The sequence below is a fragment of the Lolium perenne genome, chromosome 5 (genome assembly GCF_019359855.2).
Source record: "Lolium perenne isolate Kyuss_39 chromosome 5, Kyuss_2.0, whole genome shotgun sequence".
Taxonomy (NCBI): domain Eukaryota; kingdom Viridiplantae; phylum Streptophyta; class Magnoliopsida; order Poales; family Poaceae; genus Lolium; species Lolium perenne.
Window position 1 is genome coordinate 173,050,406 of NC_067248.2, and position 15,243 is coordinate 173,065,648.

Below are 15,243 nucleotides of genomic sequence, written 5' to 3' on the forward strand. Positions count from 1 at the left end.
TGCTATAATTTGTAATGATTTACCTTAATCAATAAAGTACCGTAATTCTCAAATTAAAAAAAAACTTGCCATGAGCCTGAAATGGAAGAATTCGGAAAAATCTAGGTTAAATTAACTTTTCATAGATTCATACTAGATCTGTTTGTTTCACCATCAGGCCTTCTATCCAATTTGAGTTCAACAATTTAGTCAACAAAGAAAATGCTGGAAGAAGAGTAGCCAGAAATACCTGCAACAAATACTATTGATGTGTTCTCGATGCAAAGCTTCAGCAGAATCACACAACCAACTTTATTTATTCACGTGGATCAAATCAAACAAAAACCTGCTTCCATTTATAACTTCACCAGCAGAACCATAATCACCTGGTCATCCACAAAATAAAATAAACACTGTACATCGCCGGAGATCATTTAATAATGTACAGCAAGAAACAGCTGAGAAATTCCTATCCAATATGCCTATTCAAAACAGACAACTGCCCAGAGTCTCCATTGAACAAGTAAACCTCCAACGGGGTATACGATGAGAACAATGATGAGGAGAACCTCGTCGACGGCTGCAAAATTCTAGTTCCCTTGGGGCATGGGATGGCTAGGATACGTGGCCCAGTGCGCATCTGCCAAACCTGACATATCGGAACAAAACACAAAATCACAGGCAGAAATGAAAAGCACATTCACCATTTTTTGTAAGACAGTTGACAATTTCATGATTTTTCTTCTAAATGGAAAACTAGGACATCTCTAGAATGTGAAATATTGCATCGGAAATTTACGAATTGTAAGATGGTCAAGAAAACCCTGAGGATACCAAGCAACATATTACCTCAATTATGCCTTTTCTTGGGGCATGGATTGCTAGGCACAGGCAATAGTCACTCTTTGTATATTCCAAGTGTGTTGAGCTCGATGACGCCTTGTCTTTGTTCAGGAGCATCTCCACAAAAAGACAAGAAGCATCACGGTAGCCCTGAAAGGTTGATCCATAAAATATGTCAGAAGACAAAAACAATCCAAAGTAGTTGCAAACTGACTTATTTGGTGCATTATCACTGTCCAGTTGTGTGAAGGCACCATATTGTACTACTACTTCCACGAAGCAAGGAACCTGGATTATTGATTTGCAGTGCAATGCAACAGATGTATAGATGAGTAGTCAGATAGTATCCAGTCAGGCTTATACTTTTTTTTCTCTGGAAATAATGGAATATCCACTTGGGCCCGTTATCGTCCCGATTCAGTGTTTGTGCACTGTGAATTGACTAAACAAGCCTTGCCTCATATTCGTTTGAGGTGGTCAAGGGCAGCTATAAGGATAGGAAGGGTGTTGATGTGGTTTGTGGTTATTTTGTTTTTGCCTGAGCCCCATATAATGAGATTATATCTAGAAGGGGTAACAGGAGCCAATGGAGGTGGTCAAGGGCAGCTATAAGGATAGGAAGGGTGTTGTTGTGGTTTATGGTTATTTTGTTTTTGCCTGAGCCCGATATAATGAGATTATATCCATGGTTTTGAAGTCGTCGCTTAGGCGGCTAGGTGCTCCTCCTCCACCTTGGAAAATCGACCGCTTTAGGCGCTTGGGCGTCCAAAGCGCCCGCCTAGGCGTCAGAGCGCCCCCCACTAGAAGGGGTAAAAGGAGTCAATGGAGAGTTGGAGACCAAACCAACAACCAATAGGAAGCACATATAGACATTTTCTTTATGCCTAAACCTGTCTTTTTGTAAGTTAATTCTACTATTTTGTTTATACAAAAATAAGTTGTAACTCAAGCGTTTTACCTTCCATAACCGCACAGCCACAAGGGCACGAGTGTCTAGCAGTAGAATCCGTCCAAGAGAATCAGTTATTGCAGCCAATGTACCACTTGGGGAGAGTGTAAGTCGTTCTCCCTTCCTTGGTGAATCTTTCAAGCATGTCAGAGGTGATGCTGCAGAATATTTAATCATGAGGAACAAAAACTCAATATTTCGAAGTTAAATGAAACTTATTATTATACCATTACTTTTTGCAAAGGATTGAGGCTTTGGCCGTGGCTTCTTAGTTGGTGATGGTTCACTCCGCCACAGAATTTTGGACAAAGATGATATTGTCGAAAATGTTGCAGCTACACCTCTTGACAAAATTGCTCCAACTAATGACCTGCCTCTGTCTTCTGATAACCTATATGGAACCACCATGATATTATGGAAGGGCAAAAACAAGTAAAACAAAAATATTATAGTATTCCGCTGTTAGGATCCAGAGCAGATGCATTGATGGACATTATTTAAATCAATTGCTAGGATTGAAATCTGATCATTTGGGCCAAAGTGTGCATCCTAATTCCTACCTTATTTATAATATTAATTAGAAAATGCGTCATACTTACACAACCACTACTAATCACTGGTCATATCGAAGTTCTAATTTTGAACATTTAAAATATTGAAGCTTTTTTATATACAAACTTAGCAGGTTAATACATAACGTGGTGCTGCTCTTAGAAATGATGATGCAACTCTAGCCCAGTTGGTGCAGGATCACATGACTGTTCCCCAAGTTCCATGTTGGGGTTATGAGTATATTGAGAAGGGGATGCTCAGTATGTGAAGTTGTATGTATTATGTTAAATTTCCTGTACAGGCTCGGTTCCAGGAGGTGTGATTGGTTAGTGGGTGAGGATCAGAAGATTTATATATGTGGGACTTGGTCTAGTATTGCTTTTGTCGCTGACTTTTTTTGACTGGGTTGAACTGCGATCATGAGATACTGGTGGCTTAGAACCTGTATGGGTGGAAGTTGCTTGGCCTTCTTGATCATACATTTGGTTTGGGGCTCTCGGCCACGCGCAGGGCCAGCGTAAGATGTTTAGATTCCTGAGTTCAGGAACTTAAAATACATTTCCTCATTGATTTCTTCACCGATGGGTCTTTGAGCAAACAATAATAGGCAAGGCTCAAGTCCCACTTTTACAGATCAAACCATTAGTCTGGTCCAGTTTTACGAACTACAATTTGAGAAAATTTAGATCCAATAACTTGTAATTTACTAATTTTGATGCAAGAAAGACCTAATGGCATGGCTAAACAAAACTGTAAATCTCGCGGTGGAAGGAAATACTGCATGTCTACAGGCTAAAGAGCTAGTAGAATTATCACCCTAATCAAAAATTGCCAAACCAATACGTAGCAGGACTCACCTATATGCTGAAACGACAGCGTCCTCTCCAACTGTAATGGCACAGTAGTGGCGCTGACTCGACTGCCCAGCAATAATATAAAAGCAGCTGAATTCAATACGATAGTAACTTCAGAATACTTCCAGTAAAGGTAATTTTTTTTACATGAAACAGAGTATTACGAATAAAATAAACTGAATCGGTATAGCATTTGCAGAAAAAAAAACTTGGCAGAAAAATGGATTCCATAAAAACAATTTCTGACATGTAGCAGGCTAGCGGCACTATGGCAGTAAAATGACATTGAGAAGGCAAGTCACACCTGAAGTTCTAACAGGGGAGGTGGCATTAGCCCAACAATTGCAGCATCGGCACAAGAACCAAACTTGCTCACATTCCAAATCTGAAGAGGCATCCTTTCAAAAGAACTCTCGTCATCGGCATCTTCTTGTTCAAACTTATCTTTCCACATGCGTGGTTTCACTTCTTGAAATGATTTTTGAAGCATGATCTGCGAGTAACAAATAAATATTATTGAAGATAACGAAAAATAATGATAGTTATAAAGGAAGCTTTTGAGCATTGAAATATTTTGTGCGTGGAGTATGCACTATTGGATACAATATACTGCCACCAGATCAGTAAATTAGTTTAGTACAAAAACATTGATATCACTTTTTATGACAGCAACATAGATATGTATCACACAAGGTACTTTTTTACTTTTGTTCCAGTGAAGCAGTTACTAGGAAAAGTACAGTCCCTCATAGAGGTCTTCTGGAGTTGCGGTGGAGCAGAGCACCTTTTTGGGGGCTAGCAACTTTTAATGGCTGACCTGAACCATCCTGAATCAACTCAATGGCTGAGATTATGATTCATGAGTTCCCGCTTTCTTGATTAAAGATCAGTTCTCACGTGATAAGTTCTTAAGAACAATATGTAGGTTTGCAGGGATAGCTATCTACTTTCCAGGTTCTGCATCAAGCATTACTTTTCTATGATCATTTAAGCTCGAGCCAAATAATACTGGTGTTTTAGCTAACATGAGTATGCAGGAATAATGTCAGAATTGAGAACCAAGGTTAACATAGTGCTGCATATATCTCGACAACTGAAAACTGGACAAAATCCATTTGAAAACACATGAAAGTTCAGGGTATACAGTTCAAAATAAGGAAACTACTTCTTAGTAGTTCCGATGTGCATTCACAAGGTTTCCCAAGTCGATGAGGAAGTTATTCTCCAAAAAATTGATCATGGTTGTTTCTGAATTAGCATAACCATCAAATTATGACATCTCAAGCGTAAAAGCAAAATGGAGTAAGACTTGTAGAAACCTGAAGATCAGCACCATCGCAACGGGCAATAACACCAGGAAAAATCACGGAAAGCTCATCGGAACCCGAATCTTCCCAAGCATTCTCCTTCCTCTCACTGAAGTTAAGCTTCAGTATCTTTGCAGGATATATACTCTGAAATACGGAAATACAAGGATCACACAGTTAGCTGAGATATAAAGAAAGAACAACAAATGGAGGCAGACTCATAGTTTTAAGAACCAGCGATGTAACTGTAATATACTACGAAGCACCGATACGGCGAGACAGATACGGCGATACGGATACGGGGATACGCGATACAGCAATTTCTAGAAACAACAATACGGCGATACGGCGAATATACATATAAAATTAATGAAATGCTATGCAATGACTTGTGAAGTCAAAGAATAATTGAGGCGGCGGAGGAGAGAATGATTCCAGGTTGCGGGGAGGCGATTCTAGACGGCGGCGAGCGACTCCAGACGGCGACGGTGGCGGTGCACTCACTCCTGAGGCCTCAATCCAAACCACTTCCATAGTTAATCAAGCAAATAGATAGATAGGGCACTGACTATTAGGGTCACTAGTGGGCTTTGATTGGGCTTCCCAACATTCATGTGTCCTAGCCGTGTCGACGATGTCCCTGGCGGTGTACCGGTGGTCTCCGCTGCACGGATACGGGGCAGAGAGGCCGTGTCCGTGTCGGATACAGTATCCGATACGGATATGGCTCGGATATTGTATCCCTACGGTTTTTGACGTATCGCTAAATTAACGAATTAAAAATAATTTGTAATAATTCGGATACCTATTCCGATACGGTTTGGACACAGGTTCGATACGGCCCAGCCCAGATGAAAAATCCTAGCCTCTTTTTTATCCCTCCCCTTGCCAGTTCCCACCCTTCCACGAGACCCCGACACAGCTGCCTCCTCCCTCTTGTGGCGGCACCATTAGATCTGCACCCAGCAGCAGGTGATGACCTAGCTGGCGGAGACCCAACAACTTTTCCGTCTCAGCACAGGAGCCAAGAAGCTTGACTGACGGCTGCAGCAAGCAGCTGATGCTAGGCAGCAACCAGCAAGCCAGGAGCAAGCTACAAATCCTAACATTCTACTATAGAGTCATGCTACTATTTTAGAGGAATCAGGGGTTGTGGGGCAATACCAAATACCGTTGTATCAATGTGTTAGTGTAAATTTATTTCTAATTTAGAAAGCTATTAAAACGTATCCTCGTATCCCCGCATTTTCAAAATGCCGTATTTCCGTATCCGTATCGGTCCGATACGGATACACGTATCCTATCGGTGCTGCGTAGTCGGTGGTGTATCGGTATTTTTTTCTTTCTTTTTAAAATCGGAAAAGCCGATACTCCTGGGATACGTGTATCGCCCGCGTATCGGGGTATCAGAGTATCGGCGGAGTATTATACGCGGACACGGCAGACTTTGAAGTATCGGTGCTTCGGAGGTAATATATCCACATGCTCCTAACAGAACAAACTGTAATTACAAAGACTGTCTTTGCGGCGCAATGCATGACCTGTCCCCTAAAATAAATGTATGTGTCCAGAGCCCACCATGCGCATAGACAAAGGGAACACTAAATCTAAGAAAAAAATAATAATACAAGATAAGCTTAAACAACATATTACAACCAATCAAAAAATTCAAAATCAATTAAATATGGGGAAAAAGTACAAAAACTACAATAGCCCCATTATTGATTCTCTCTCATCAATGTACAGATATATTAGAAACAGAAAGAGTGCGAGAAATAAGATATAGTGAAATACATGCTACTAACCATATCGGACTAGGCTTCTAACAGTAGGACCATTACCGAAACAACTAGAAGCTATGGTATTTTGTTTAGGGTATTTTTTTCTCTTTTTAGCTTATTATCACTTCAATAATAGCTAATGAACTGCCTCCGTGAGTCCATGTACACTTTAACATTATCAAACAGTGTTGCCTTGCCTGATGGCTGGATGAAACAATTATGCACAAATCTAAAAATTACGGGTAAAAGTGCTATCTTTGCAGGTCAATGCCACCTACCTAGCCAGTAGCCACCATGAACCTGCTAAAAGCTCCGAAGGTTTGGTCCAAATATCTGCAATTTCTCCTATCCTAGTAAGATTACCGTTAACTACATGATAGGTAGGGAAATCCTAGAGGTTGCAGACTGCCCTTGTTCTAGCAATTGTTGAAACCCCTATTAAACCAAAAAATTCTCCGTGTGAAAGAAAGAGGGGTTCTGTCGGCTACCTGCTTATGCAGGAGATCGCCGGCGAGCGTGTAGAAGAGGAGCCACCCGGCGTCGGTGCCGACCACGAGGGCCACTCCCTCCTCCCCTTCGGCGGCCCCCACGTCGAGCGGGACCCACTCCACGGCGGAGATCCGGCCCTCGTCGGGCCCCAGGGCGGGCTTCACCGTGATCCCGCCGCCACCGGCGCCAGCGATCGGGACAATTGCCAGCACGGACCGCGCGGCGCTGGCCACGGCGAGGTCGCGCGCGCGGGGCCCGAGCGAGGCGACCACCGCGGGGTCGTCCAGCCACCCCTCCCGCTCGCCGGCGCCCGCGGCCGCGAGACACCCCGATGCGGACGCGAGGAGGGCCACCTCCGTCAGGTGGTGGCCCCGCGGCGCCATGCCGGGGCGAGGGGAGGTCGCCGGAGGGCTGTAGATGCTCCGACGCCGGGACCCGGGAGGGGAGCAGACGTGCTCGTGCGATTTCGCGAAACAGCCCCTGGGCTGTCGACAGAGGGAAGTAGATTAGTCGAGATTTAGTATAGTAACCTTATTAAATGACAGTTTTAGTATAGTCCTATGCAACACACATTTTATCTTTTTCCTTTTGCTAAAAAAGACCTTGAGGTTAAGAGAAACATCGAACAGTATAAAGCACCTCAATAAAAAGGAAAATTACAACCAAATCCTTGATATGTTCTTCGTCTTCAACCTCCAGACCATGTCGACGGCGCCCACCGCTGCCGCTCCTTGAGTCGGCCTGACGTTGTTGCATCAGCATAGGCGGCAAACTGGTTTTCTGTAGACAAGGTTTTCTCTATGGATTGTCTATAAAGTAAACGAGGCTTTTGAGCTCAAGAATGAGGTTTTCCTTGAGTTTTAGCACAAATGCAGCGCTGTTCAACTTAAGGTGGTATTTGTATGTCATACACATAAATCGGGGTTTTCTCCCTGAGTTCTATACACTAGGCACTAATCTCAACAAATTCTTGTTGTCAAAGTAGGATATTTAAAAGTGGCCCGTACATACCATTATATACCATGATGATTTGGTTGTATCTTTATCTAGGGTTATTTCAAGCAAAAGAAAATTTAGTTAAATAGAATTGAAATGGCAACACGGCTAGTTTGGCCCCATTTTAGTTAGGAAGAAACAATTTGACATTAACATCTTAAGTGACATGCTTCTCGCCAACTTGGCTATTTGTTTATATAACCTTTAGCCAAGTATTATTGCCATTGGTTATTGGGGGGTTCAAGACTGCCCGTTCTTGTTGGTGCTACTGCTTTTCTGGTGGATATTTGTGGTTTTATTATTATGATATTATTCTTTAAGAAAAAAAGGCATAGACTAGAGACCATGAATTCGTATCTTTTGTAGCATCATGAACGCATGGTGACAAACAACATGTGTATGGATGAAGTTACCGGAGGATTTGTGTCCTAACATGCCTGAAAATTTAGGAATAAGTTTGCATTTGATTTCTTGGTGTTGGTAGGAAGAACCTTTTCATTTCAACTGTTGTAGATGCAATAATAAAAGGCAACGGCCACAAATTCCGATTAGACGGCTTCATAGGTTTATCAAGATTGTGGGGCATCCTAGGGCACCCAACTTTGATGTTCTAAAATGTCTACATCATAGGGTGTGAGAGATGATGTATTTTATTGCCTAAATCAAATCAAACATGCATATATATGTTTGTAGGAAAACTATATACGCACTAAATTTGGAATTATAGACTACTGAAATAAGGACTTCATTTAGGATAAGGCATGGATTGCAGACGGAGTACAATGGACCAACACACCACTATTAGAACTGGAATGGAGTAACATTGTACATGCACCATGAATGATCGATGGTTGAAGAAATATGCAAGGTAGTTTCACAGTATATAATATAAATTTCATGAGGAGTTATTGTCTTCGATGCCTATGTGCGATCTCGTTCTTTAAGACATTATTTTAGAAGATGGAAATGATGACTTGCTTCCAAGGGTTCTTTTGGTTTGTTCTTCGTTGGTAGAACCAACAGTCCTCCTTAGGTATTTTTCGTATTTGTTTGCTGGTACCTTTTTCTCGCAATCATAGTTCATTTGGCCGATTGTGCCGCATCCTGTTTCTCCAAGTGTAATACATCATGGATGAAGCTAGACCAAATATGACGTAGGATTAGGGAAAATACGGTACACAGCTAATGGGCTAACAAGGTGCACACATATTGTTTATGAGCTTGATACAAGGGAAAAGTTCTTCGAGCCTAGTGCATGTGCACCCTCCTGGGCCTTACAGGCTCTGCCATAATAAATTATGCTTGTGTGCATCATCAAGATACATGTGCTGGAAAATATGAAATTCTTATTTGTTTCCTAAAACAATCCAAAGTTGTTTCCGTTTTATACTTTTCCCTGTTTTCTACGTTTGGACTTTGTTTTTATTTTCGATTTGGGTTGCTATGTGTGTGAGATTGTTGTGTGTGGACTACACATGCCTAGAGTTCGTGTGAAGGATGTGCTTCTTTTTTGGCACTGGTATACTTTGTACTTTGTACATGATTTTGCACTATTGGACGAAAATTGAACAACATAGAAAATGTGGGATGAGGGAATTTCTATGCCCTCTTTTGTACTAAATTTATCTTATTGCTATAAAATCTCTTAGGTGAATGTCCCATATAATCATCCAAATACAGAAATACTCATGTGATACATTTATGGGCACTTATTATATTATCCTAATTTGAGTACGTAGGATCACTTTTCAAATACCACTGAACCGAACCAGAGTATACTTCGATAATTATTCTCATATACCCTGTTGCAAGAAGTATGAACAAAAATAACATCATAACGATTATTTTAAATATATAATTATTATGTACATAAAATGGAGTATATATGCAAATTACGTAAAATATTTATAGACTTAAGCTTTCATAACAATCACTTGGGAATATCTAGTATTATTAATAGAGTATATTTAAAGTGATATATTGAGGTAAACGGCACACATTAAAAGTGATATACGGGGAATATAGAAGACCGGACTACATACTCTCTAGATAACCATTTCCCTACAAATAGTGAAGCATATATTATATATAGCCTGACGTACCAAGACAATTTCATTAGCACATGAACAGTATAGATTACTGTGGTTATATGTGCTGAAATATATTATCAGTCCTTCTCCATTAGTTCAGATTTTTGGGTGAACTAGCTAGTGCATCAATTCAGGCTAGTACCAGAGCAAGAGGTCTCGAGTTTAGAATCTGGCAAATGATGTATGTGTGTCTGTTTAGAGATTTTTTTTTAGAAAAGAGTCATTGATAAGCTTTGGACAAGCTAGTACCAGGTCACATAGTGTGGTTAGCAGGTCATGACACCAAAAAGTAACTCAAGTAATATGATGCGCATGAGGTTCATAGAGAGGAAGGCTGAAAATCACTTGGTATACACTACGAAACATACAATATAGTTTCTCAAAAGAAACATACAATATAATTATCTTACAATAGATACATCAGATCACATTCACAAATAGTGGTCATGTGTATAAATAAAGATGCAGAGAAAACACAAGTCAAGTAATAGTGTAATACTTTGCAATACACATATCTATGTTCTTCCTGGTAACTGAAGAATGTTAAGGCAAGCATTAGCATAGCGCTGATCATGGGGTCGGAGCGTGAGATCAGAAGTTCAAAGTTGGTCCTGTGTAAAGATCTCTCCTAATAACGAAGTTGTCAGAGGGCTGGTATTCTTCCAACCAGACGAATTCAGATTCCCTTGTCCGGTCCAATAAAATGCCTGAAGAGACAATAGCAAACATGTAAATAATTAAGATCCTGAAGTCACAACACGATCAGTAAATTGTGGTTGTTCTTCGTCGAAGGGAGGTTATAGCACTGACCTGATGGGTCTGATTTTGGTAATCTCCGGAAGTAGGAGCAATGCCTTCCATCCTCTGATGAGTAAGGAGGAGACAAGATGTCCAAGATAGCACATGGAGTGATGGCTTTCATGGCATGGATATTCCCGAGGACCCTTGCCCCACAAGGTGCAGATATTTCACCATCTCTTACAACCTTGGCTGGTCTGACTGAAAGCACCAAATAAGTTTGAAATCAGTTATATCCACGTTCTACATCTGAAAAAAAAAAAATTAAGGGTCCTAGGCTGGGGAGTCGGAAGCAAAAGCAATATGGCAAGTTTGCTTGTTACTACATCAAATTATAACACTATCAAAAAAATTCCGGTTATTACATCTCAATACAAAATAAGGTAAACCCAGAGTTGTCATGTATGAATTCTCAATCTACAACTACACCCAAGACAGACAAATGCTGTACCCAAAACAAATTACATTTTAGGAGAATTGCTTGCAACTAAATATCATATAGTGTCATTATATTAGTGGGGGATCCAGATATAAACTCCAAGAATATTAGCAATGAGGAAATAAACAATAAGAATCATCCCAGGGTCTTTCATGTATCTGGGCTATATCTGATGTGTCAAAACGTTGAAGAAGTAGTATATACTCTTATAATATTGTACAGTTTCAACTCAAAACTATTATGCATATAATACACGTAAGGAGAAAAGGTAAATTTATGATCAAGATAAAACCTACCTTTTGATAAGTTACGAGAATCATCTATATCAATCCAATCATATGATTTGACATGCACTTTACCATACAGAAGTTTGCTGAGCACAGTCATGCCTGGATGGTTGTGCAGTGGAATGATAGATGATGCTGGCATGCAAAATATTCCGATCTGCAGGGACAATGTGAAAGTACATTGGGAAACCTCAAAATCTGTCATAAGCAAGATACAAAGGAGGACAAGAAGACATACAAGTGCTTGAGATATAAAAATAGCATCACAGTGGGTAAGTAGTTCATGGGGCTTACGGAAAAGCTTTTGCACTCATATATATGACGATATCTGATTGCTGGGCTCGAAGGGAATACAGTTTTTCTATTCAACGCTCGTGGTCTTCTCCAAACACGAACAGCTTGTGCTTCAGACTCAAGTCCAACATCAGAAGGTGCGATCATATCTGTCAGCAAGTTTTGAACCAATGAACGCTATAAATACAGGTGTAAGTTAAAGTTCATCAAAAAACTACAGCTAACTATGCCCATAATTATGTGTTGATCGACATGACTCACACAAGTGAGGTAAAGTGTCTGAATAAGAGAACATAACAGGGGATTTTTAAATATAAAGTGGATGACTAAAACATTCTTAAGTGAGGTGGACGTTTAAGCTACTTTCAATGAGAGTACACTTTACAGCAGCATAAGAAAAAGTGAAATAGGTGCAATATCACAACCTTGTCTGCTCACAGGTCACAGTTGCATTATGTCTGAGTTTTATTTTATTTATTCAGGATAGCATAGAAGAATATAATCTATTTAATGTAATGAATTTAGCATATGTAGTTTGTGTTTTTTTCTCAAAGCAGTGCAGAAACACATATATGCATTGACTGATGCAGAGGCTAAGGGCTCCCCCTTTTCGAAAAAAAATACAATATGTATTTCTTACCTAATACATCACGAACATTTTCGACAGCTTCAAGAGATGATGGCCCTTTTTCAGATAATGATACTTTGCAGACCTCATAGAGCTTTTGGATTGCAGCCATAGAATCAAAGGACTTATATAAGTTAATAAGTTTTTCTTTTCGAGAGTCTTAACTCATTAACTTATTAACTTAATAATTTAATAAATTAGTCTCAACCCTGAGAAGAATTCACTTTTAACACACTTCTCTGAGTCAGATGGAACTATCCTTGGCAGCCTGTTCCAGTAAGAAAAGAAAATTAACATGGATATTCACACCAGCGAAATTAACTCATTAACTTATTAACTTGTGACTAATTTCTAAAAGGAAAAGAAAAGACCGCTCATGCTCATATCTCATTGAATTCAGGTGGTTAACAGCCACCAATTTGTGACTAATCGTTTCTATAGTACAGATAGAACTAAAAACATGAACACCAATATGCTATCGCTGGCATAAATACCACAACACCATATACAAATTCAGCATCTACCTATAACACATAACCACTATTGCTTGGATTTACATTGATTTCCCCCTTTTTAGTTCACCTAATTCTACTGATAATCCATCAGCGACCCTATTCATCCACCAAATGTGACCACGCATTAGAGAAACGGACAAAAAGGAACTCGATTTAACTCCATCCAAACTAGAAAGAGTTATTTTCAGACTTTCTAGGGCCAAGAAACATCTCAATGAACAGGGATACAGATGGATGAGATCCCACCCGGCGCTATGAATCAACCAAAATTACTGGATCGAACCAAGAAACAGAGGTAACGAGATACCTTGGAAGGGGTGATGAGAGAGAGGAGGAAGGCCGTCCCCGCGGAGCTCTCTTCCGCTGCTCTCCAGTGGCGACATCCCATCTTGTACTTGCACCTTACTGGGTTGGTGAAGAAAAGGAACGGTACCAGAAATGATGTCGAAATATGCAAGACAAAAAGACTTCCTTTATTTTTCTAGAAGATATCTGAATGGGACATAAATCAGTGTTGATGCGCCTTTTCCTCTGAATAAATTTCATGGGGGGGATACCGGAATATTATACAAGTATACAATAAAAGTGTTTCAGTCATGGTTTGTTTAACGAGAGACACCGCGTACAACACTAACCAGCACAATACTACATACACACCACATGTCGCATAGTTGAGACCTGAGAGTATAATCGTGAGTTGTAAAATGTGATCGGGTTTTCTATCGAGCACACGTTAGATTATGTGCACCGTCGGATGGAGCAAACCAGTGCACGGGATGACAAGTTTAGAATTTTGCATGCCACGTGGCGAGTTATCATAGAGTCGCGCGCGGGCCCAATTGAATTCCAAAATAGTTAAGTTCGATGAAGTTACCATTACCGTCTAGTCTATTTTAAGTACACCGTCATGTCTCAATTTGTTTTTAGGATTTGATGCATCTATATATTAAGCTCGGGTTACATATGTTCGATTTCAACATCTAACCAACATAGTTGTTCTTCATCATGTATACTAGCAAGGAGGCCCTCGCAAATGCGAGGGCATCATCTTTAGTTGGTTGAAAGTGTTCGATGAATAAATACATAGTTATGTGGATATCAGATTATTTCCCTCTATGCGATAAGAAACAAAACAAAATTGTACGACTATTAGAAATGCTATGGTAAACATAATTGAAGTCTCACATAGGTTGTTAGCATCGAATGGACATAAGACCGTAAAAGAAGTTAAATATTACAAGTGACGCAAGATATGGACAAATATGTTTTTTAATTGTACAATGGATGTAGTTATGCAAGTTGTAATATGTATGTGTTACTTTATCTAGATTTTGACGTATCATTAGTGACCCCATATTTTCCGTGGTGGAACATAAGCCCACATTATGATGAAGGAAAGATGAGGTTGATGGCATGAGCTAGCGGGTCATCTTTGTGGTGCAACATCATCACGAGCATGTAGTGGTCTAGTGCATCTCCAAAGCGCCAATAAGGGGTTGATGAGATCATACAATGACACTATCATTAAAAGAAGTTAAACATTACAAGTGACTCAAGATATCAATAAATATGTATGTTTAATTGTACAATGGATGAAGTGGTGTAAGGAAAAATATGCACATGTTACTTTGTTTGGACTTGCATCATGGTGGCCTTGTATTGTCTTTGGTCGCACAAAAGCTCGCCGTATGAACAAGCAGAGAGGATGTCGATGGAATGAGCTAGTAGGCCATGTTTGCGGTGCAACATCATCGCCAAAGCATGAAGCGGTCCTAGCGCATCTTCAGCAACAACAATGGTGATGCTCCGAAACATAGGATGATTAAGTTGGCATCAAAGGATAGCTATGTCACATCAATTTAGATCTATAGCCCTGGACCAATTAAAAGAGAATAATAGTAAGTTAATATTCTAAATTGTAACCATAAATTCTGGATCTAATGGTGAAAACAATTATAATAATGAGAATTAACTCTTTTGAGAGAGATGAGGATCAAATTGATGTGTGTAGTTTTGGTTAATAAGTGGGCGACTCAGCCTGGATCATGGTGTCCACTATCCAGTGACCGGCCACACTGGTCGACAAATATTTGACTCACACACAGTAACATGGTTATACTTTTGTAAGGATATAAATATAATCAATTTTTATTTTATAGAAGTAAAGGTGGAGGTGTGTGCACCGTGACCGTAAATATAGTCACGTGAATTTTTAAGAACTCGTGTATGAGAGGGACTCAGGTCCTTGCCTTTCAATGTAAGATAAGCCACCAAATCAACCCTGTTTTTCTACCAAGTAATAAACATGGGTACACTAGCGTGATAGTTTTATACGTCTAAAATAATATGGGCATGTATATGTTACGTAAAACGTAAATCCTAGACATAAATTTTAGATCTAATTGATAGAATAATTAGATTGATGTGGTTTAACGTAGCGTC

General features: G+C 39.9%; 2 protein-coding genes across 2 annotated transcripts; both read right to left on the reverse strand.

Moving 5' to 3' along the window:
* Positions 1–267: 267 nt before the first annotated feature.
* Positions 268–7,230, reverse strand: LOC127300634 (uncharacterized). Its single transcript, XM_051330776.2, has 8 exons — positions 6,754–7,230; positions 4,497–4,631; positions 3,482–3,670; positions 3,181–3,242; positions 2,005–2,162; positions 1,781–1,929; positions 829–972; positions 268–628 (listed from the first exon to the last, which is right to left on the reverse strand). The coding sequence occupies exons 1-8, from the start codon at positions 7,135–7,137 to the stop codon at positions 449–451; spliced, it is 1,401 nt and encodes a 466-aa protein (XP_051186736.1). The 5' UTR covers positions 7,138–7,230; the 3' UTR covers positions 268–448.
* A 2,961-nt stretch (positions 7,231–10,191) lies between these two features.
* On the reverse strand, positions 10,192–13,252 carry LOC127300635 (plant cysteine oxidase 5). The gene is made up of 6 exons (XM_051330777.2): positions 13,109–13,252; positions 12,299–12,554; positions 11,659–11,807; positions 11,374–11,521; positions 10,651–10,839; positions 10,192–10,547 (listed from the first exon to the last, which is right to left on the reverse strand). Exons 2-6 carry the CDS (start codon positions 12,396–12,398, stop codon positions 10,432–10,434), a joined length of 702 nt encoding a protein of 233 aa, XP_051186737.1. The 5' UTR covers positions 12,399–12,554; positions 13,109–13,252; the 3' UTR covers positions 10,192–10,431.
* Positions 13,253–15,243: the final 1,991 nt, after the last annotated feature.